Here is a 25,560-nt window from a genome sequence, read left to right as displayed (position 1 = left end):
ATTTCATCCCTTTCACTATCGGCGCACTGGAGGCCTCTCATAGCAAGTGAAATGTAAACCCATGACGTAAGGAGCCAGAGAAAACTGCGTGCTTTCACGCACGCTTCACCCTCGCGTAACTGCAACTCCCAGGTTTACCCTTGACACCGCTGGAACTACAACTCCCATCCAGTGTGCGTTAAAACGCGTGCGCAGTAAATTCAGTCGAATACATGAACTACAGATCCCAGCTGCGCCTCTAGGGGAGCGCTTGCGCGATCAGCATGTGGAGCCATTTAAATCAATTTCCAAAATGGCGGCACAGGTCGGGTTGGTTAGAGTCCTCAAAGTGGAAGAAAAACAGAAAGACAATTCTGAGAAGCTGAACCGAGAGAAGAAGAGAAAAAAGAAGCGAGATTGCTCACCGTCCATCGTTAAAAAAGAAAAGAGAATCAAAGTGCACCATCACGAACAGCACCGTGATGGTTACAGTGCAGCGCACCACCACTGCGCAGACAAGGAATCATTGCGTTCGGCCACTACGGGAGCTCCGGCCGCCGTTATTCCGATCATTGCACCTGGTCTCTTTACCTTTTCTCCACTGAAGCTTCCGAAAGTAAAAGGGCATGACGACAAAGAGAAGCGCGAACACAGTCGGGATAAGGAACGGAAACGTCGACCAAAGAAGGAAAACACCGATGGAGATGTCGTTATTAAAGGTGAGCTGCGGACCGAACCGGGAGACGATTGGTAACGGAATGACATGGGGAGATAAATAAAAAGGGAAGTCTGAGCTACAGGGCGGAGAACAGCAAGAGACAGCTCTATATTAACGGGTGGGATTTGTAGATGGGGAGTGGTCTGTTAAAGGGGTGCTGAACTAGAGAGTTGTAAGGTGCGTGGAGGTAGCTGAGGATTCATAGGTTAAGGTGTTTTAGTGCGAGGTTTCTATTGTATTTGACTACGGGCCTTGGCAACAACTGTACACCGATGCAAACCTGTGTTGGAAAAATGGGTTATAAATTGGGCTGCACGGGGGCGTGACACAGTCGTATACATCGATGTACAAAGGTGGAATGCTGCTTGTGTATTTTGATTTGTTAGTTTGGGTACAAGATAACTTTGATCATGTCAGTGCTGTCTACCACATTGTACCAAAAAGCGTGTTTTGGCTGAACCATTGGCCGGTAGTAAATGTAGGCAACAAGAGGATGGAAACCGTTTGTGCTTGCAAAGCTAGGTTTTTTATACAAGACAAACCACTTTGTTTTCCTCAACTGGCTTGTATCTTGGTCGGACACGCAAGTGAGAATTTCACCGTATTCTGTACATGTGACGGCGCTGCTACTACTTTGTGATATACTTTCGTTTACTTCCTTCTCCGATCTCTCTCATTTTATCAGTTCCTTTGTTATTTTGCTGTACAGTATATCAAAAGTGCTGTTTTATAGAGTTTTAAACTAGTTCCCTCAGAATAGTCTGAAATACAATTTCAATGCATTATGCCGTGCCACTCCATTAGTCACGTGCATTTTAAAGGAACTTATTTACTAATGTATGTTTTTTTTATAGTATCCTTCATAGTGCACACATCACACATTGCTTTTCAAAAGCAAAAAAGAAATGTATTAAAATTGAAGGAAAAAAACACAAATACAAGACCATTCATTCAGTAATTGTTAATTGGAAGCTGGGGTTTGCTGCCCGGAACCTCCACACATGGTTTGCATGTTCTCCCCGTGCACCCATGGGTTTCCTCCCACAGTTTAGGTGGATTGGTGATGTTATATTGGCCCTAGTGTGTGTGTGTGTGTGTGTCTATGTGTACATCCTGTGGTATTGTTTCTGCGTTGTGCCCAATGCTTTCTGGGATAGGTTCTGTCAGCTCCACTGAATGCTCAGGATAAAACGAGTTTATAAAATGGATAGATGGAATTTATGTGTTATTTGACAGGAAATGCATAGATAATAATAATAATCTGTGAGCAGATAACCATTGCAAGAGAAACTGAGACTATCAAGCATTGAATCATTTATTTGCACGAGCACTCTTACTTCCGTTTGTTTTTGCATTTCCTTTTCACCTGAGTGTTTTTGTTTATTGCCGTGTGTTCGTGTCTGTCGTTGTGTATTCTTGTTTATTGCTGGAGGACTCGTAGAATAAGATTTTCATTGTACTGAGTATGCATGACAAAATTGAAGTTTCCACCTTTAAGTATCACAGTTTAATGACATTGTTGTTGTTCCTGTTGAGATGTCGAATAACTGTTCATTAATTAACTGTACCCACCATGGTCAAAATATTTTTTTTGGGTGGTTAAAGCTGAAGAATGAGAAATCATTCTAATAGCTTTTATTCATAAAATATGACTTTGTAGAGCAGAACTAGTCTACAGTGTTTTAATTATTTAAATATATTTATTTATTTTGATGGAACAAATCTTTGACACAACTAACTAATCCTTTCATAGATGGTGACACTTGTGTGACTATGAGCAAGTCATTCCACCTACTAGTGCCCCAATTTGAAAAGTGAAAATGAAATGTCGCCAATTGTGTCACTCAAAAAAATGTTTCAAGTCATCTTCGATAAAGATGTTAGCCAAATAATAAGTAATAATAATATAGATATCTTCATTAGCCGTATCAAGGAATACTCTTGAGTATACGACTAACTGTCTGACCAGCTTTACTGCCACATTTGTTCACTCATTCACTTTCACAAAAGGTTTAGGCCAAGGGCATTGGGTACAAAGCCAGAGTCCGCCGTAGATGGATGGATTGTACTTTATTTTTACTCAGATAGAAATTTGACTTTTTACAGAAGCTCAATAAATACATAAATAAACATTGTTATATTATAACAAACAACAACCACACCCTCAAATACACACTAGAATTACTAAAAGGAAAAAACGTCTGACTTGGCTGAAGGTAAAAAGAGCAGTCACAGTATAGCATTAAAATGGCGTATTATTGGTATGAAGGAGCCCCAGTAGTGTTGGCTGAAAGTACTTAGAGCTAGTGTTTCAGAGAGAGGCTGCGCAGCATTGTTTATAATGGCACTCCGTTTTGTCTACATTCTCTCCTTTGCTATGACCTCCAGGGAGTTTACATTTACATTTACATTTACAACATTTAGCAGACGCTCTTATGCAGAGTGACTTACAACAGTGCTTAGTAGTCTACGACTGTTCTTCAGTCTTTAAGGCTAGGATTAAATCTACTGTCATTAAACAAGTTACCGCTGACCAAGTTGTACACAAAACCATGCTAGAAGAAAATAGAAAAAGGGTAGAAAAAAAAAGTATGGGGACTTTAGTCCCCCAAGTGCTGTTTAAAGAAGTGTGTCCTCAGACGACGTTTGAAGACAGTGAGGGTCTCCGCTGTTCGTACAGCAAGAGGAAGTTCGTTCCACCACTGAGGAGCCAACACTGCAAAGAGTCTTGATGCATGTCGTCCTCTTCTTTTAAGTAAGGGTGGTTCGAGACGAGCAGTGCTTGATGTTCTGAGAGAGCGAGAAGTGACACGCTGCTTAACCAGTGCTGATATGTAAGGTGGTGCAGTTCCAGTTTTGGCCTTAAAGGCAAGTGTTAGGGTTTTGAACCTGATGCGGGCAGCCACAGGGAGCCAGTGCAGGTTCCGCAGCAGAGGTGTAGTGTGTGAGAATTTGGGAATATTGAAAATGAGTCTTGCAGCTGCATTCTGGATCAATTGAAGTGGCCGTGTTGCCTTTAGTGAAAGTCCAGGCATCAGAGAGTTGCAGTAGTCCAGAGTTTAGAGTGTGTCCCGTATCTAAGTCTTCTTTTTTAATCAGCTTGTTGATTCAGCGGAGCTCTCTTGATGTGATGTTACCAGCCCAGCACACCACAGTGTAGAAAACTGCAGTGGCCATCACAGAGTTGTAAAACATATAAAGGATGTCACTATCCACATTAAAGGAGCACAGTCTTTTAAGAAAAAAAAAAAAGGGGTCTGCTTTGCTCTTTCTTATTTAGTTCCTCTGTGTTAAGAGACTAGTCCAGCTTGTCATTGATTTGGGTCCCCAAGTACTTGTAGCAGTGCACAACTCCACATTCGGTTCCTGAATCGTGACCGAACATAGATGTTAATTCAGCAAAAGTCCACTGTTTTTCTCAAATTAAGCTACAGACAGTTGTTTTCTGCAATAAGAAACAAAGCTCACCACCTGACTCCTCTACTCTGTCTCATCCCCACCTATCAATACACCCAATTAGTGCATATTCATCAGAGAATATCTCTTAAGTGATAGAAGTGACCTGGTGTTCTACTTAATATCCATCACAGAGCATACAACCAGACTCGCACCCACACCTGGCTGATTTTCAAGTTGCTAGTCATTTTAACATGTGTACACTTGGGATATAGGAAGACAGTCCCTCGCATGCATAGTGAGAACGTGCAGACTCCATACAGACACTGCCTGAGGCGACGGTCACATTCGATCTGCTGTGGCTATGAGTTAGTAACCACTGCACTTATGTTCACCCCTACAGTAAGAAAATGAGGAATATTAGTTTAATCATCCCACCGTAATTTAGAAAAGGTTTTGTAAATCTTTTTCCCAAACCATAATCAATTAAAGAAAATTGTATTCAATCTAGTGTTTGTCAAACTATGCTTCAGGTGTCACCTTTCTACTTTATAATTTAAAGTAAAAAAAATAGAAAGTTGCTGTAAACCAAGTGTGGTTGAGAGCCATGCAATTTAATTTCTACTCACTGTCTTTCCTTTCCATGTTTAATTCCAGATTACTTACTAAATAATTTTTGTCACCTTTATCATTTCTGCTAATCATTTTCAATGTAATAAATAGGTCTACTAAGGAATTTTAGCAGAATTACATATTGTATATTTCAATTATAGTTATTATACAAGTTTCTGCAAGTTTATAGTTTGTGTGGTTTTGTTATAAAAAAAGTTATTTGTTGTTTTTAAGTAGGTTTTGAATGTTATGTTTACTATAGTTATGATTTAGATGTACATGTTCAGCTTTATAATACCATATTGTTTATTATTTGAAAATAAAACTAATAAAACATACGATTAGCATTTTTTGTTAAAGAAAAATAAACTTTAACCAAACAAAACTTTTATTTGAGCAAAAAAAAATAAAAGTTATTGAAAAGTGTAAAGAACGTGATCAGTAAACTCGGTAAATAACATAAACACCAAGAGGATGTTAGAGCTTTTTATAATAATGCAGTAACAGGAAGTGACTGTTGCAGTGCGTCTATCGGCCATTCTTTTATGTTTTGCATATAATAGTAAGAGCATTTGGCTTACCTTCGGTTATTCTTAATTATTTTGACTGCAGTGCAAAGCAATGTATAAAATAATTGATTGGTGGGCAGGATCTATGTTTACTGAGAAGTAAAACTGCAGTGTCATTGATCCATTCATATTTTATAAGAGATATATTTTTGGAGAATTGTATCATACTGTAAGATCAATCATGTATCACATTTTTACCAGTATTGAGTAAGCCTACTTTTATGACTGAACTAGTCATTTAGCCCGTTACAATAACGGGCGCTAGAACAGTAGTGCATAAATATTAGTAGGAACAGTCTATATTAAATGGCAAGGGACTTTGACCTCATTCTTTTTGTTGGTCGTATTTTTCTTTCTTTCGGCCTTTCTTTTGTTGATGTTTACTTGCTGAGCTGACCGTTCTTCGTGGGCTGCCGCCGTGTATTGTGTGTCTTTAATTTTCTGTGACAGTAATACTGTCTTGTACGGCTCTATTCAATAAGGGCGCGCACAAAAAGGCGAGCTTCAAAAGGGCGACCTCAATTGAGCGCGGTGAATAAAGGCGTTCGTAGATAATTTAGTTCAAATGGCTCTGGAATATGTGAAGAGCAACAAAGGTGCAGATCTTTATTTACGCACGCCTTTATTCGCTGCGCCCAATTGAGGTCGCCCTTTTGAGGCTCGCCTTTTTGTGCGCGCCCTTATTGAAGGATGCCTGTGCGCGCCGTTATTGAAGGATACCGTCTTGTACATCCACTGGCTTGTACGTCCATAATATACCTTTTAATTTTCTCTGGTGGTAATACAGGCGTGCGCGTCGGTAATATGCCTTTAATCTCCTCTGACAGTAATACTGGCTTGTATGTGCCTGTAATATGCGTCACTGTATTGTGTACCTTTAATTTCCTCTCGCAGTATTACTGGTTTGTATTTCCGTAAAACGCCTCTAACTTTCTCTGACAGTAATACAGTATCGCGCATCGCACCGGGCCCCGCGCATGCGCACGTCATCAGGAGACACCCACACACGGACACCTGGATGCACATAGGGATTTTATATATATAGATGACGATTCAAACTTAAAAAACCCATACTTATTTCTGTTAAAAATTGGGTCCTGGACAAAGGTAACCTCATTTCTGAAATCACTGTAATGAAGTTCAGATTCATGGTGATCATCACTTCTCCTATCCTGAGACCAGACCATCATGATCACATTAGTGTCGCTGCGGACTGAGATCCAGTCTGCCCATAGCAAGTCCTGCTGCTCACAGAACACTTTGGGGCTACTCCTACGTTGCCATGCAGAAAGCCCCACTGTGTTGGACATGCTTTAGATAAAGTGACTGAGCTAAAGATCTATAACATTTTTTTGCAAGCTGATGTTGTTACTGCAGTAAAACAAGTTAATGCATCAGACACTTTAAATGTTTTTTTAGGGTTCAATTTAGATGTAAAATCTTGGGTATAATGTAATACTTAAAGACATTTTGTTGTGATTTGGGAAGTATATTGACTGATCCATAAAGCTCTAAATCCCCACCTCAAGAAATCAATAGGCCTGTTCCTAAAGAATCCATTTCTTTGATATTTTTAACCTGCATATTTCACTTGCTTTAAGGTTCCATTGCAATTCATACATTTAGAGATCGGTAAGATATGCATTATTACAGTATGTCTTCTTCAGCTAATATATTGTTATTCATAAATGCCTATGTCTGATGGTTCCAATTAAGGGTTACCTGGCAGCATTTAGATCAAAACCGAATCAGCCCTGGCCTGAAAGCTAATCTTCTTCAGGGCGTAATGCCTACATACCCACAGTCACTTATACAGGACTAGTTTAGAGTTGCCATTGATACTAACCTTTAGGATTTGAGAGGAATCTGGAGTACCCAATGAAGACACATCCGGAGGTGGGTAGAGTAACCAAAAATTGTACTCAAGTAAGAGTAGTGTGACTTCAAAATAATATTACTCAAGTAGAAGTAAAAAGTAGTCATCCAAAAAATTACTCAAGTAAGAGTAAAAAAGTATTTGGTGATTCAACTACTCAAGTACCGAGTAACTGTTTGTTTGATCATAATAAATTATTTATTTTTTAGAAATGTAATAAGACAGACAAAAAATATAAAATAATGTACAAATTCTGCTATTTCCAAATAATTAAATAAAAAATGAGTAAAAATAAATAACATCTTTACAAAATAAAGATGCACAAATAACACAAAGTTCCAAATCTCAGTTTTTCACAACAAAGCTGTTGAAGCCAATACCTACAGTAGGTAACATGTACAGTGCATCCAGAAAGTATTCACAGCTCATCTCTTTTTCCACATTTTGTTATGTTACAGCCTTATTCCAAAATGGATTAAATTCATTTTTTTCCTCTGTATTCTACACACAACACCCCATAATGACAACGTGAAAAAAGTTTACTTGAGGTTTTTGCAAATTTATTAAAAATAAAAAAAATGAGAAAGCACATGTACATAAGTATTCACCCTTTGCCATGAAGCTCAAAATTGAGCTCAGGTGCGTCCTGTTTCCCGCTGATCATCCTTGAGATGTTTCTGCAACTTAATTGGAGTCCACCTGTGGTAAATTCAGTTGATTGGACATGATTTGGAAAGGCACACACCTGTCTATATAAGGTCACACAGTTGACAGTTCATGTCAGAGCACAAACAAAGCATGAAGTCAAAGGAATTGTCTGTAGACCTCAGAGACAGGATTGTCTCGAGGCACAAATCTGGGGAAGGTTACAGAAAAATTTCTGCTGCTTTGAAGGTCCCAATGAGCACAGTGGCCTCCATCATCCGTAAGTGGAAGAAGTTCGAAACCACCAGGACTCTTCCTAGAGCTGGCCGGCCATCTAAACTGAGCGATCGCAGGAGAAGGGCCTTAGTCAGGGAGGTGACCAAGAACCCAATGGTCACTCTGTCAGAGCTCCAGATGTCCTCTGTGAAGAGAGGAGAACCTTGCAGAAGGACAACCATCTCTGCAGCAATCCACCAATCAGGCCTGTATGGTAGCGTGGCCAGACGGAAGCCACTCCTTAGTAAAAGGCACATGGCAGCTCGCCTGAAGTTTGCCAAAAGGCACCTGAAGGACTCTCAGACTATGAGAAAGAAAATTTTCTGGTCTGATGAGACAAAGATTGAACTCTTTGGTGTGAATGCCAGGCGTCACGTTTGAAGGAAACCAGGCACCGTTCATCACCAGGCCAATACCATCCCTAGAGTGAAGCATGGTGGTGGCAGCATCATGCTGTGGGGATGTTTTTCAGCGGCAGGGACTGGGAGACTAGTCAGGATAAAGGGAAAGATGACTGCAGCAATGTACAGAGACATCCTGGATGAAAACCTGCTCCAGAGCGCTCTTGACCTCAGACTGGGGCGACGTTTCATCTTTTAGCAGGACAACGACCCTAAGCACACAGCCAAGATATCAAAGGAGTGGCTTCAGGACAACTCTGTGAATGTCCTTGAGTGGCCCAGCCAGAGCCCAGACTTGAATCCGATTGAACATCTCTGGAGAGATCTTAAAATGGCTGTGCACCAACGCTTCCCATCCAACCTGATGGAGCTTGAGAGGTACTGCAAAGAGGAATGGGTGGCGAAACTGGCCAAGGATAGGTGTGCCAAGCTTGCGGCATCATATTGAACAAGACTTGAGGCTGTAATTGCTGCCAAAGGTGCATCGACAAAGTATTGAGCAAAGGCTGTGAATACTTATGGACATGGGATTTCTCAGTTTTTTTTATTTTTGATAAATTTGCAAAAACCTCAAGTAGACTTTTTTCACATTGTCATTATGGGGTGTTGTGTGTAGAATTCTGAGGGAAAAAATGAATTTAATCCATTTTGGAATAAGGCTGTAACATAACAAAATGTGGAAAAAGTGATGCGCTGTGAATACTTTCTGGATGCACTGTATGTTTTAACAGTGCAAACTCCGTACAGTGACAAGATCTACTGTACACTGGCAGTATAATACTTCATATTCACTTGCCCTCCAAATAGCACAGCTGATAGAAAATAACATTAGAATAAGGCAGCTTGTGTACATACAAGAAGTCTCACTTTGCCATGACTGTCTGTGTCTGCCTGTTTGGTTAAAACCTGCTTGTTCTTCACTCAGTGAAGTGATGGTTAAGCTTCAGCAGGAGTTGGCTGTTATTTTTCATGTATTCTTTCTTTCCCTGTCCGCTGTCTGTGAGAAGTTTGTGCCGCTATGCCGCCACAGTTTGTGTGTGGTCATGTGACTGCATGGCTACGTCTGATTTGTGAAACTGAGCCATGTGATTATTGTTGCCAAGTCTGATTGGTGAAACAGTCATGGAATAGACCCACTGGCGACTTCTTTCTGGCGAAATATAGCATATATAATGGAAAAAAAGTAATGATTCGAGTGTTGCCCATTATAGCGGATTAAGAGTAGCGTTTCTTCTTCACAAATGTACTCAAGTAAAAGTAAAAAGTATGGTGCAGTAAAACTACTCTTTAGAAGTACTGTTTTTTTTAAAAAGTTGCTCAAGTAAATGTAGAGGAGTAAATGTAACTCGTTACTACCCACCTCTGGACACATCCATCCATCCATCCATTTTCCAACCCGCTGAATCCAAACACAGGGTCATGGGGGTCTGCTGGAGCCAATCCCAGCCAACACAGGGCACAAGGCAGGAACCAATCCCGGGCAGGGTGCCAACCCACCGCAGGACACACACAAACACACCCACACACCAAGCACACACTAGGGCCAATTTAGAATCGCCAATCCACCTAACCTGCATGTCTTTGGACTGTGGGAGGAAACCCACGCAGACACGGGGAGAACATGCAAACTCCACGCAGGGAGGACCCGGGAAGCGAACCCAGGTCCCCAGGTCTCCCAACTGCGAGGCAGCAGCGCTACCCACTGCGCCACCGTGCCGCCCACCTCTGGACACATCAAATGCAAATTCCATACAGATGAGAAGAATATTCTCTGGAAATAGCATACATAAAAAAAAAAATTAAATGGAGATACAGAATATTGTGCTTGGAAAACACTAATAGAGCCTTACCTGTCTAATTTAAATTGCTATCATGTCGTTATTGTAGCATTATCCATAAATGTTATGTTAAAATGTGACAGCTTAATGCGCAAAATAGAACTTGAGAATACTCTTTTATTGTTTGTTTTTGTTTTTTTTTTTCCCCCCAAGTACCTTGGGAGAATATGTTGTTGCATCTTATGTTATCAACCATTTACATTGCTATTGCCCATTGACTGGCCTTGTGACGACAGCCACAGCACTTGCATAAAGCTTGCATCACATTACATGACTTCTAGTTGAAAGGGATGTCAATTTTGACGACTGCAATTGCTGTTCTTTTTTGCTTTAGGATGTCTGATTACAACACTATGAATCACAGGGGATGACAAATTACATGATTCCGTGACGACTTTCCAGCACAGTTTCACATTTAAAAAGTCTCTCTAGCTTCCACTTTTTCTGACAGCAAATAATGTACTGCCTGACAGCTGGTGCTGTATGAAAGCTTTATGGTCTCTGCCTTTTTCGTAATTTATTTTTATAATTACTAGGGGGGCTTGGCCCCCTGCCCGCCAACTCTCCTGGCCTGTGCTATGCGCCAGCTACTTCGCGTCTCTGCCGTTAGCATATGTGGATTTCACTTTCACCAAACAAAAAATCTTTTAATTCTCGCGGATACACCTCTTCATTGGGAAGAAACACTACTTTTCCCTGATGGCAACATGAATTAGACGATCTACAAGTCTCCGACTTAAAAGTTTAAATCCAAACAATATATTTGATCCCTTTTTGCTTGTCTGTTATTTCATGGAGTAATAATTCCCATTTGTTTGTGCTAATGCAATCTTAACTAACATTTTTTTGAGACTTTCAAATCTTCGTACTTTCGCTATCTCTAACCTGCTCTGCATGTGTATCGCACTAATGTTTTTGAATTCTTTGCGATGTTCTACTTTGTCATGTACTCTTTATCTTTTATTTTTGGCCCCGGGCATGGTTAAATCTCTTGGCACAAAATCTCGTCTCGCGGAACTTGAAAGTATCTCTCTGGAAAAAGTCACGTCTCGTCTCAGGATTTTTTTTATTATAATAGAGAGATTTTTCCTATTCTTTCAAAGTACGTAAAACATGAGCCACCAAACAGACAAACATCTGTTCTCTTTTCAAGGTCCATGACACCTGTGTTCTTTTTGACTCTTATCTGCATTATAGGCATTGTAGTTGCAGGTGAGTTGCTCATTGGTTCTCAACTCTTGTATACACAACGGCAGCCCCAGTGATTTAACACAAAATCAAACCTGTTTAAGTTGCAGTGAGTTGTGGACTTGGACTCAGTCATTGGGGATGTCAGACTATGCAGCTATGTGACTTAATCTGAATCCCCAAGATTATCTAAATGAAGTTTGCAAGTAGAAATCATTGGAAAAATTGGGTAATACAGAGAGAGGGACAATGTATAGTAAAGTAACCTGGCAAAAATAGTTTAGTGTGACTCCTATTATTTTCTGTTCAGAATTTTAGACTGGGGCCTTGTCCACCCCCAAAGCAGCAATGAGAACAAAGCGGAATAGGCATACACCTTCCTTTAACCATGGCTACATCACTTGAGCTGTTTATGATGCATGTCTTAATGTCACAAGCTGAAAACTTCATACCCGTGCAGCATATTAATTAGGCCTGTAAACCTCCGCCAGTTTTCATTCAGTAGCAATTCTACATGGTGAATTAAAAGCAACACTGGTGCTTTAATATGAGGTAAATTGTCATCACTGGGTGTAGGACACATTCACAGAAATGTATATCCAGATACTGAAACTTGTCAAAGAATTACATAAATATGTATCAAGGGTGTTCTTGCTATTAGTTAGAATTAGATCAACTGAACATTTCAGTGCTTGTACTAATATAGTTGTAGGTGATGTGTAGAGTACAATAAAATTCCTTTTTATATTCACACAGCATGCAGCATGCTACACCTTAGTAAACAATAGCTTACTAAAATACATTATTATGAGGGTGCAAACCTATAAATACCTGGGAGTGCAGCTGGATGATAAATTGAACTAGACTGCCAATACTGATTCTATGTGCAAGAAAGGACAGAACCGACTATACTTCCTTAGAAGGCTGCCGTCCTTCAACATCTGCAATAAGATGCTGCAGATGTTCTATCAGACGGTTGTGTAGAGCGCCCTCTTCTACGCGATGGTGTGCTGGGGAGGCAGCATAAAGAAGAGGGACGCCTCACGCCTGGACAAACTGGTGAGGAAGGCAGGCTCTATTGTAGGCACAGAGCTGGACAGTTTGACATCCGTGGCAGAGCGATGGGCGCTGAGCAGGCTCCTGTCAATCATGGAGAATCCACTGAACAGTATCATCTGCAGACAGAGGAGCAGCTTCAGCGATAGACTGCTGTCACTGTCCTGCTCCACTGACAGACTGAGGAGATCGTTCCTCCCCCAAACTATGTGACTCTTCAGTTTAAAGGGGGGGGGGGGGGGGGGATTTAAACGTTAAAATTATACAAAGTTATTGTCTGTCTGTATATCTGCATTATTATCACTGTTTAATTTAATATTGTTCTTTACCAGTATGCTGCTGCTAGAATATGTGAATCTCCCCTTGGGATTAATAAAGTATCTATCTATCTATCTATCTATCTATCTATCTATCTGTCTGTCTGTCTGTCTGTCTGTCTGTCTGTCTGTCTGTCTGTCTGTCTGTCACTGAAAATTGGATATAAACCTGTGCTTTTCAGCCCGTCTGAGTTAATTAAATGGTGTGACATCCCATTGCTGGTCATATATTGTTCCAGGTTTGTTGTCTTCCTCATCCTTGCTGGTTTGTATTTTTTTTTTTTTTGTCGCCATGTTTACCTTAACAGGTATTTTATAGTGTAAATCTATTACATTGTTGAAAATAAATAACAGACATCACAGCCTTTGACATTGGAGGTACTATATAATGTCATGTTAATTGAATATATTATATAATATACTATAAGAAATGTTTGGCAAAGGTCCAGTACGTTTTTGTTAGAGTATCCACGACAATGGCACATCCTAAATTTTAAGGCTTTAGGCCTTGGTAGTTGTTAGTGGAAATGTAGCTGCTCTACCTTTTGTTTTACTGTTTTTTGACCTTGATGTGTCTGTCCCTTACAGAGTTAGCTGAGCAGTAGATTAAATTAGCGTGACTGCATTTACATGCTGCTCACAGTGTTTAATACTAGGCTGTTATTCCTCAAAGACATTCAGGACCTTTAATGATTGCCTTTATTATGTTTTTATTTAAGCAGAAAAGCATTGTGTCATGATTTATACCTCTAGTATGCTCATAAGTCCTTTGCTGTCTGTACAGAGCTACCTGACGAGAATGGCAAAACACAAACAAGCGAGTATCTGGCTAAGAAGATGAAAAAGAAAAAGAAGAAAAGGCACAGAGAGGATCAGAGAGGCATGCGGCTCAAGATGTACAATAAAGAGGTGCAAACCATGTGTGCTGGTTTGACATCCTTAACCTCTGACCAGCTGCCTGAGGGTCTAGCAGATGACCTTGCTCTAAAATATCTGAAGGATGAGGAGCTTTGTCAGACGAGGCTGGGCACAGATGAGTATAGAACGCCCAACGGGGTGCAAATGCCATACCTCTCACATCATGATCACTGCATTCGCAGCAATTGCTTACGGACAGGCACCAGATATGGACATTTCATTCACGAGGAACAGCAGCCCAATGGTGGAGCTTGTGTGCTTCACGCCTATATGGATGAGCTTTCATTTTTATCGCCTCAAGAAATGGAGAGGTTTGCAGATGAGTTCTTGAGGCTGACATTTTGTGAAAATGAGAAGAAGTCTGCTCGTTATGCTCTGGCAGTTGTTCATGGTGCAGCAGCCTACCTGCCCGATTTTCTTGATTATTTCGCTTTCAACTTCCCAAGCACACCAGTCAAAATGGAACTTCTTGGCAAGAAAGACATAGAGACTACAACCATTGCAAACTTTCACTCTCAGGTATGGCCACTTTTGACGTAAGCTGTTCTTTAAGAATGGTCTCAAAAAGCAGAACTCTGTTTAATCTGTATTGCTGTAATCTTTTTTGCTAAAAAGGTGGGTGAAAAAAATATATATATTGCAGTAAATATTGGTCATACATGTGTATATGTGCACACTTTTGGTGACATTTGAAGTGGTGACATTTTCCTGCTATCTGACTTTTCATAAGAGGTCAGAGAACTCTATTCAAGTATCAGAGTTCAAATGAAATAGATTTATTATAATTGATGCATTCTTCAGGTATAGTCTCTGTAAGAAACAAGCACGTCAAATCTGATCTCCTTATATTTGTTCTTTGCAGTTACTGCTTTGACCTGCACACACTATCGGATATTGAGTAGCTTGTACAAATATTGCTGTTGCAGGGTACATATACAGCAAAGAATATTTTAATTGTGGAAAGTCTACAAATTAATTAAATTGTCAGCCAAATGTCTTATGATCAAGAAGAAATAGCTGAAGGCTGCAACTGTAGTCTGGTTTTAATGAACAGTATATTCTTCCCAATAAAGTTAGGAAAGCACATGGAGAAGTCACATTAGTTTTATAACACTCTCCTTAATGTTGATGCTCAAAGTGTACCAATTAGCCCTTTACACAGTTAATGCATTTTCTTTTCCCGGAAGAAGTCATCAATCAGTAAACTCTGTTCCAGTTAACCTAAACAATGGGAGAATCACAAAAGAAGAGCTTCTATAGCATTCGTCTGTGTTCATATTCTAAACATAAACATTGTTGCCCGAGTTTTAACCGTTTTCCCACTGATGAAATGTAGTAAAGATAATAGATCCAAAAGGTCAACTGAGATAAAAGACCACATTTATTATACACTGTTGTAGCACTTAGTTTGTAGACAGCATTTTAAATCTGAGGAGTACGTAAAGTGTGTGTGCTTCCTTAAGACTGATGCTGTGTCTTTTTAACTGGAACAACTTTGGTGTTGTACTGTAATGGGAGATGACTTTTGAAAGGGCAAATGCTTGTCTCAGAGTTAATGTGTTGAGCGTCCTTCTCAATGGAACACAACTATGTAACAGCACCAGTTCCTAGTCTGTTTATACAATTGAATGTAACTGCAGTGTTATTAATTTTTTTTTATGGCTAACAGTATGAACCATAAGTTTAAATGTTGTATGTTTGCATATTTCATGTCAGGAACTTAATAATTCACATAGAACAAACATGGAAAAACTTCTGAAAACAATGCGAAAGTCAATGGTTGCTGGGAAAACCCAAATCAAATATTGTTATTTTATAAGATTACATCTAGGTTACCTTGTTTATTCTATATTGCAATATGTTGACCTCTGTCAAAAAGGAGCGTACTAACATTAAATATTAAAAAAACAAAAAAAAAACGGTTACCTGAAACTGATAGCATACTGACATAAGAAAGTCCACAGATTTACCTTAGTAAATATAAATGAATTCCTCCAGTAAAATGTTATGATCTTTCTACAGTTTGGATGCTCTGTTATGTAGTGCTTTTCAATGATACTTAGTACAGTCATATGAACAAGTTTGGGAACCCCTGTTAATTCTATGGATTTTTGTTTATCATTGGCTGAGCTCTCAAAGTAGCGACTTCCTTTTAATATGTCACATGCCTTTATGGAAACAGTAGTATTTCAGCAGTGACATTAAGTTTATTGGATTAACAGAAAATATGCAATATGCATCATAACAAAATTAGACAGGTGCATAAATTTGGGTTCCCCAACAGAGATATGATATCAATACTTAGTTGAGCCTCCTTTTGCAAATCTAACAGCCTCTAGACCAGGGGTGGGCAATGTTGGTCCTGGAGAGCCGCAGTATGTGCAGGTTTTTATTCCAACCCAGTTCCTTAACGAGAACTCAATTATTGCTGATGAAGCACATATTGCTTAAGTGACATTTTGATGCTTCATTTTAGTGGTCTCGCTTGTTAAGGTTCTCCAACCTTAATTGCTTATTTCAACCTTAAACTGCTGCATTCAATGTTTTAATTGCTCCTTATTAGCAATAAGATGTAAAAGACAAAGCAGCCAGCAGTTCTCCAGCTAGCTTTTTTCCAATTACATCTGTGTGTGTTCATCATGCACTGTTTGATTTAATAAAACACTTAATAGAAAAATGTGACAGACTGAAAATGATCTGTTTTAGGCTTCAAATCATTTGGATGATATTCTTGGAAAGGAAAAAAATCTACGATATAAGAGCCTTACATTGCATAGATTAACAAGCCATAAAATTAAATAAGGTCTGAGATTGGCAATGATTGGTTTCTAATTAAGCAATTGGGTTGGAATGAAAACCTGTAGCCACTGCGGCTCACCAGGACCGACATTGCCTACCCCTGCTCTAGACGCTGTCCTCCTACAGCCTTTGATGAGTGTCTGGATTCTGGATGGAAGTATTGTTGACCATTCTTCCATACAAAATCTTTCCAGTTCAGTTCAATTTGATGGCCGCCGAATATGGACAGCCTGCTTCAACTCATCCCATAGATTTTCGATGATATTCAAGTCAGGGGGCTGTGACGGCCATTCCAGAACATTGTACTTCTCCCTCTGCATGAATGCCTTTGTAGATTTCAAACTGTGTTTTGGGTCACTTGTCTTGTTGGAATATCCAACCCCTGCGTAACTTCAACTTTGTGACTGATTTTTGAACATTATCCTGAAGAATTTGTTGATATTGGGTTGAATTCATCTGACCCTCGACTTTAACAAGGGCCCCAGTCCCTGAACTAGCCACACAGCCCCACAGCATGATGGAACCCCCACCAAATTTGACAGGAGGTAGCAGGTGTTTTTCTTGGAATGCGGTGTTCTTCTTCTGCCATGTAAAGCGCTTTTTGTTATGACCAAATAACTCAATTTTTGTGTCATCAGTCCAAAGCACTTTGTTCCAGAATGAATCTGGTTTGTCTAAATGAGCATTTGCATACAACAAGCGACTCTGTTTGTGGCGTGAGTGCAGAAAGGGCTTCTTTCTCATCACCCTGCCATACAGATGTTCTTTGTGCAAATTGCGCTGAATTGTAGAACGATGTACAGATACACCATCTGCAGCAAGATGTTCTTGCAGGTCTTTGGAGGTGATCTGTGGGTTGTCTGTAACCATTCTCACAATCCTGCCCATGTGCCCCTCCTGTATTTTTCTTGGCCTGCCAGACCTGCTGGGTTTAACAGCAACTGTGCCTGTGGCCTTCCATTTCCTGATTCCATTCCTTACAGTTGAAACTGACAGTTTAAACCTCTGACATGGCTTTTTGTAGCCTTCCCTTAAACCATGAGACTGAACAATCTTTGTTTTTAGATCTTTTGAGAGTTGCTTTGAGGATCCCATGCTGTCACTCTTCAGAGGAGAGTCAAAGGGAAGGAAGCACAACTTGTTATTGACCACCTTAAATAACTTTATATATAATGATTGGACACACCTGTCTATGATGTTTAAGGCTTAACGAGTTAATCCAACCAATTTGGTGTTGCAAGTAATCAGCATTGAGCAGTGACAGGCATTCAAATCAGCAAAATGATAAGGGGAGCCACATTTGTGCACAGCCAGTTTTTCACATTTGATTTAAATTTATACAACTAAATACTTACTGCTTCACTAAAAATCTTTGTTCAGAAAACACCCCAGTACTCAGATGTTCCTAGGACATGAAAGACATACCACTGTTATCTTTTTTGTTGAAGGTAAATTATTATGCATGCTGAGAGGAGTTCTCAAACTTTTTCATAAGACTGCAAATTGCAAAAATTGATTATTGTAAATGTAAGTTCTAAAGCAGAATACATGCCATCTATTGCTGGCAAAGTAACAGAAAGTATATTTGCCCGTTAATGGTTCACTTACGAATTTAGTGAAAAGGGCTCATTCTGATTACAACTTTCACATTTATGGTACATCTTATCTTTCATACATGACACCAAAACAAAGAAATATTAATGTAACTGTCAACAACAGTTTAAACAAGACAGACAGTTGGTATGCATAGTCACTTTAAAAAGTATCCAGATGAGATATTTGGACATCTTGGTTTTCAGGTAATGGTTTCCTCTCGTTTGTCAAATGTTTTGTGTTCTTATGTCCTGAAATCCAAAGAAGAGTAAAATAGGGAGGAAGTTTAAGGTTAATACACTTTAATTTCTGCCATTTTAAAAAATTTGAAATGAAATTTGATTTCATAAGCTTTAAATAAAAGTGAAACCGCACTCTCATTTGTTCATATTCTTGCTGCCATGGCTAAATCTCTTGGACCCATTTGAACCATGAGCAGTGTATTATATTTTAGAAACCATATTGCAATACAAGTGTTGTTTTTATCCTTAAACTAAATTTAGTGCAATAAAACAAAGCTGTCTAGCTTCTCGAAAGTTTATGACAAAATACATGATCAGGTGTAAATGGAGTGATCTAGAGGAAGACTCTACAGAGCTAAATTGTGAGGACTGGTATCCTCTACAAATCTCTTTAAAAAGGGGCAGTTGACAACTTTCTCAAGTCATATGCATATCAGCAGTAACGTAAAAGGGAATGATTAGCAAGGATCTTTTGTTTTAAAAGCAAATGATGCATCTTAAGGACCCATCTTTGGCATAGCAATGATTAACATATTGTGAGATCAGCGTAATGCAGTTTTATAAGGGTATATGTAAGAGTGAAGGAAAATTGATAGATCTGAGTCTTAAGCTGATCTTTGTCTTTTCTTCTCAGGTTAATCGGACATACTGTTCTGGCACATACAGGGCGGGGCCCATGCGCCAGATCAGTTTAGTTGGGGCAGTGGATGAGGAGGTTGGTGACTATTTTCCTGAGTTTCTGGATATGCTAGAGGAATCTCCATTTCTGAAGGTAAAACACTATCTGTAGTTTATTTTTTAACTTTACAGTGTTTTTCGCAGAGACATACAATTAACCCGTAGACTGAACATTCAAATCACAGGCAATAAAGCAAATTGTTGGATTTTAGCCCCAACTCTAGATGGTTTTGTGTTTTATGTTTCAGATGACTCTGCCATGGGGTGGTTTGTCAAGCCTGAAACTAAAATGTCGGTCTCAAAGTGATGATGGTCCAATTATGTGGGTGAGACCCGGGGAACAAATGATTCCCACCGCAGACATGCCCAAATCTCCATTTAAAAGACGAAGGTAAAATCTGAGGTTCAAATACATTCTTAATAAGGGAATTATAGTTGAATTTTTTGAGTATGTCATTAAAAGGATTTTTATTTTTTTTGGCTAAACAGGTCAATGAACGAAATTAAGAATCTACATTACTTGCCCCGTACCAGTGAGCCCCGTGAAGTCTTGTTTGAGGATCGTACTCGAGCTCATGCAGACCATGTGGGTCAGGGTTTTGACTGGCAAAGTACAGCAGCAGTGGGTGTCCTAAAGGCCGTTCAGTTTGGAGAATGGTAAGTCTTGACTGTTTGAGGACTGGGAAGCACAGCTATTTCCTTATAGCGCAGTGAGAATTTTTAAATATCATTTTTGATATTTTTTGTTCCAGGAGTGGTCGACCTCGAATAACCAAAGACGTGGTTTGTTTTCATGCAGAAGATTTCACTGATGTGGTGCAGAGGCTACAGCTTGATTTGTATGAGCCACCTGTTTCTCAGGTAATTTGCAAGCTTTAAATCAGTCTGTCTGAATACAATTTAAAGTCCACATTAGTTTAGTGCGAGTTTGTAATCTTGTGGTTCCTAATTTCTGTCCTAGGAACCCTACTGTTGTTTTTGATTTTCTTTCTAATCAATTGAGTGCTATAGAAGCCAGTTCATGTTTGTTTCTACTCTCTTTCTCTTGCATTACAATATTGTTGTATTTTTTGAGCATTTTTTCCAAAACTGCTTATTCTAATTAAGGGTCACAGATGGCTGAAGTCTGTCCCAGTGGAACTGGGTGTAGCCTTGGAGTCATCCTGGTCAATACTCAGGCCCAGGCACACTCTCTCACACACCCAGATTTTCACGTATACAGCCAGTGTTTCCAGTCAACTTAAACAACTCATTTTTGAATTGTGAAAGTGCTTGAAGAAAAGTTGAATTTTCAGGGAAAGAACCTGCAACCTCCACCCTGGATTCATGCTGTGGGGAAACGGTAATAACCACTGCACCAGCTTTGTATGCTGTATTTCAGTGATTATTGGCCATATAAATATTAAAATGGCATTCTTATTTTGGCACATTAACCAATAAAAGTGAATGGGAAGTTAATACAATAAACTGGGAAATTAGTCAGTCAGTCAGTCATTTTCCAACCCGCTATATCCTAGCACAGGGTCACGGGAGTCTGCTGGATCCAGTCCCAGCCAACACAGGGTGCAAGGCAGGAACAAATCCCGGGCAGGGTGCCAGCATTCACACACCCACACTCCAAGCACAAGCTAAGAACAATTTAGGATCGCCAATGCACCTAATCTGCATGTCTTTGGACTGTGGGAGGAAACTGGAGCACCCGGAGGAAACCCACGCAGACACGGGGGGAGAACATGCAAACTCAACGCAGGGAGGACCAAGGAAGCGAACCAAGGTCTCCTTACTGCGAGGCAAATGGGAAATTATTGTGATGCAATATGTTCATCAACACGGAATTTCAAAAGCAATACAATAGACTGGTGGACAGGTACAATAAGAATCCCCAAGTTTCATATTTGACTTGTTGCTTTGAAAATCTTCTTCTTCTTCTTTCGGCTGCTCCCATCAGGGGTTGCCACAGCGGATCATCTCCTTCCATATCTTTCCGTCTTCTGCATCTTGTTCTGTCACACCCATCACCTTCATGTCCTCTCTCACCACATCCATAAAACTTCTCTTAGGCCTTCCTCTTTTCCTCTTGCCTGGCAGCTCTGTCCTTAGCATCCTTGTCCCAATATACTCAGCATCTCTCCTCTGCACATGTCCAAACCAACGCAATCTCGCCTCTCTGACTTTGTCTCCTAACCATCCAACTTGAGCTGGCCCTCTAATGTCCTCATTTCTGATCCTGTCCATCCTTATCACACCCAGTGCAAATCTTAGCATCATTAACTCTGCCACCTCCCGCTCTGTCTCCTGCTTTCTGGTCAGTGCCACCGTCTCCAACCCATATAACATAGCTGGTCTCACTACCCTCCTGTAGACCTTCCCTTTCACTCTTACTGATATCCATATGTCACAAATCACTCCTGACACTCTTCTCCACCCATTCCACCCTGCCTGCATTCTCTTTTTCACCTCTCTTCCACAATCCCAATTACTCTGTATTGTTGATCCCAAGTATTTAAACTCATCCACCTTCGCCAACTCTACTCCCTGCATCGTCATCATTCCACTGACTCTCCCTGTCATTCACACACATGTATTCTGTCTTGTTCCTACTGACTTTCATTCCTGTCCTCTCTAGAGCATATCTCCACCTCTCCAGGGTCTCCTCAAACTGCTCCCTACTATCGCTATAATAAGCTCTAATAAGCTGTTTACTAAAACCTCTTAACTGGGAATTTATAAGACTGTTAAAGAGCAGGACTTGATCATCATGAACAGCAAGGAATGGTTTCTAATTTTGAAATTAATTGAAAAGAAAATGACCCCACAATGTGCAACCAGTCTAGTACCAGTGTTAAGAACCATGCTGGTTGAGTTGTTTATAGTATCAATTCACTTTATACAAGTCGTAACTATTGTTCAGTATATTCTGTATCTTTGTTAGAACGTTTGGAATTTGACAAACAAGAAGAGACCATTCAGTCCATTAAGCCCATTTGTTTAGCTAACAGCTAAGCTGTCCCAACATCACATCCAGATTCTTCTTAAAGGTTGTCAAGGTTTCTGCTTCAACTTTGTCTTGGTAGTTTGTTCAAGAGTCCCACATCTCTTTGTGTTAAAGAACGTGTTTCCTGGCTTCAGTTTTAATTTAACTTCCTCTTAATTTCCACTGATGTCCTCAAGTATGTGATTCATCTTTAAGATGAAAGAATGTTGCTTGGGATCTACTTTGTCAATGCCTTTGAGGAGTTTAAATACCTGGATTAGCTCCCCACAGTTTCTTCTGCTCAAAACTAAGCAGGTTCAGTTCTCTGAGTCTGTCTGTCATTAAGTCCTGAGATGCACTTGGTTTCTCTCCTCTGCACAGCTTCAAGTGCCGCTGTGTCTGTCTTGTAGTGTGGTGACCAGAATTGCATACAGTACTCCAGGTGTGGTTTTACAAGTGCATTACATAGTTTGAACGTATTGTCTCTTGACTTAAATTCAATAGTTTTTACGACATAAATAAAGATTTTATTTGCCTTTTTAAATTGCGTCTGTGCATTGCTTAGTTGATAATAAAAGTTGTGTCAAAATGTGAGTGATGTTCAAGAAGTTTCTGCACTTTTTTTTTTTTAGTCTATTAAGAATATCATATCAAATGCATCTGTCTCATTTAAAATGATCCAGAATGTTTCCTGGGTAAGATCCAACCACGAACGTTGCAATCAAGTTCCAGCCTCACTGGGCCACATGTTTTGGGCCTGCACCAAATTAACATCATTTTGGACAAAAAATTTTAAATCCCTTTCAAACAGCCTTAGGGTCACAATCCCTCCTAGCGCACTAACAGCTGTGTCTCATGGACTTCCAGATGGGCTTAAAGTGTAGAAGGACAAACAAACTGTGATTGCATTCACTTCACAACTGGCATGTAGACTTATCTTGCTCAACTGGAAAAATCCTAACTCACCTCTGTTAAGTCAGTAGGTATCCATCCATCCATCCATCCTTTATCCAACCCGCTATATCCTAACTACAGGGTCACGGGTGTCTGCTAGAGCCAATCCCAGCCAACACAGGGCGCAAGGCAGGAAAAAAACCCCGGGCAGGACACCAGCCCACCGCAGGGTGTACACACACACACACACCAAGCACACACTAGGGACAATTTAGAATCGCCAATGCACCTAACCTGCATGTCTTTGGACTGTGGGAGGAAACCGGAGTACCCAGAGGAAACCCATGCAGACATGGGGAGAACATGCAAACTCCACACAGGGAGGACCCGGGAAGTGAACCCGGGTCTCCTAACTGCGAGGCAGCAGCGCTAATCAGTGGGTAACTGATGTTATATATGATTTGAAATTGGAAAAAAATCACATTCTCACTTAGAGGATCTGTACAAAACATTTTCAAAACCTGGCAGGATCTAATCAATAACATTTTAGAATAAGCATTTAAATTGAGGAAGTGGATTCTCTCCCCTCCTTTTCTATTCTATTTTTATTAATTTCTTTATTTACATATTTTTACTGTTAATAAAGTGCTACTCTGCTGACCTAGCTCTTTCTCATGGGTTGGGGTCGATTTGTTTCAAACCAGTTTTGTTAAACTTGACTTGCATTTATGTAATTTTTTAAAATTTTAATTAAATTATGAAAAAAGAAAGAATTTCATAAACAAATTACATCACTTTTCTACATAGTCGCCTTCGTTTGCGATGCAATTTTCCCAGCGTCATACCAACTTTTTAATGTCAAATTACTACTCCTCCCGCCTTTACCGTTTCCAACAAAAATATTAAAGTGTGGAAACTTTTTCAATGTCCCTCTTATACCTGTAAATCCTTTTCCGGACTTTGTGGTAATATCCAATACAAAAGACACTATATATATATATATATATATATATATATATATATATATATATATATATATATATATATATATATATATATATCTAGCTCTCTTCCCTCTGTGAATATGTTTCTGTTAATATTCCTGTTCTAAATGTTTAAGATTGTTTTTATATACTTTCCATTTTCTAAAAGCACTTTTTTTTCCATTTGCAGTGTGTTCAGTGGGTAGATGACGCGAAGCTAAACCAGCTCCGAAGAGAAGGCATTCGCTATGCCAGGATCCAGCTGTGTGACGACGACATTTATTTCATTCCCCGCAATGTCATCCATCAGTTTAAAACAGTGTCGGCAGTATGCAGCTTAGCCTGGCATATAAGGCTAAAGCAGTACCACCCTGAAGGTGAAACAGCACCCCACTGTTCAGAGTGCAGCACCCCTTCAGAGACTGATGCCAAAGTGCTAAGGCCCGTGTCCGTGTCGGAGCCCAATGCGACAGACAAGAGAGACCTGCCACCTGCACCAAATCCGCCAGCACAGCAAACAGTCAGCCCAGTACAGCCGAAGTCAGCGGTGCAGGCCTCCCACCAGTCAATGCCAAGTGTGGCCCTGAAGACGGTGCCTTCTCTTCATTTGGACTCTCAATCAGACCACTTCACAGCACTCTAATCTCTCTTGGGCTGGAAGTGAAAGTTTTTTTGTAGGGGTATAGTGGAATAACACCATTCCGCCGTGGAAAATAGGAGATTATGACCCTGTTTACATAGATAAACGTTTTGTACTACCATAAGGTGTAAAAACTAAGATATGTCCTTCTTCTCATTATGGTAAAATCCTGCTATGGCATATGGAGGTGACTGTGTTCTGATCAACCCTATGCAGCACCAGGTGAAGGAGTGGACTCTTCACCACTCTTGACTGACTGTATCAGTAATGAAGCTAAGACTGTATCAGATGAGCCTCGTTGATTCTCCTTGGTGCTTCTTTTACATTTTGACATCGGATGTTGTTCCAGACCACAGCTTTAACCATCAAGCAGCATCTGAACAGTGACAGCATAAGGAGGCAAGCCTGGCATGAAAAACAGTTTACCTGTCTGAACAGGGTCTTTGGGAAGACAAGAGCACTTAACAGAAAAAATAGGAAAGGGAAGTCAATAAAGAATTTTATTCTTCCTGGGTGTTTGAAATAAATATACACTCTTTTCTGCCTTTTTACATAAATGTATAAAGATTTCTTTTTAATTTCCTACAGCTTTAAGATAGGCATCACCCAGTATAGAAAACAAGCCAGCCGATCTTAATCCCGATTTTCAGTGTAGTATTTGACTTTTTTTATTGTTTCCAATTGTTTGTGAGTTTTCATATATTTGCTTAGCAAACTAATAGCTAGGTGTGGCAGACTATGGACTTGCAGTAGGTGTGCATGCCACTATTGTGGCCAACTCTCTAGCAAGCCAGAAAACCATCTTTCCGGATCTGTGTCTCTTCGGAAGGTGAGCAGCTGGCCACATGGACATCCAGGTTTCATTTCAAATGATATGTCTCCTCTCTTTGTACTCTTCCACTATTTAAATCTGTTAGATGTATTTATTACAAAAAAAGAAATAAAGACCAATCATGCTTTCTGCTTGA

General features: G+C 39.9%; 1 protein-coding gene across 1 annotated transcript; it reads left to right on the top strand.

Annotated features, from left to right (window-relative positions):
- The first annotated feature begins 258 nt into the window (after window positions 1-258).
- On the top strand, window positions 259-25,560 carry LOC114647861 (lysine-specific demethylase 9). The gene is made up of 7 exons (XM_028796528.2): window positions 259-698; window positions 13,656-14,308; window positions 19,058-19,195; window positions 19,350-19,492; window positions 19,591-19,758; window positions 19,854-19,962; window positions 24,143-25,560. Exons 1-7 carry the CDS (start codon window positions 293-295, stop codon window positions 24,593-24,595), a joined length of 2,070 nt encoding a protein of 689 aa, XP_028652361.1. The 5' UTR covers window positions 259-292; the 3' UTR covers window positions 24,596-25,560.

This window comes from Erpetoichthys calabaricus, chromosome 3 (genome assembly GCF_900747795.2).
Source record: "Erpetoichthys calabaricus chromosome 3, fErpCal1.3, whole genome shotgun sequence".
In the NCBI taxonomy this organism is placed as follows: Eukaryota; Metazoa; Chordata; class Cladistia; order Polypteriformes; family Polypteridae; genus Erpetoichthys; species Erpetoichthys calabaricus.
This window is presented reverse-complemented; position numbering and strand designations above follow the sequence as displayed.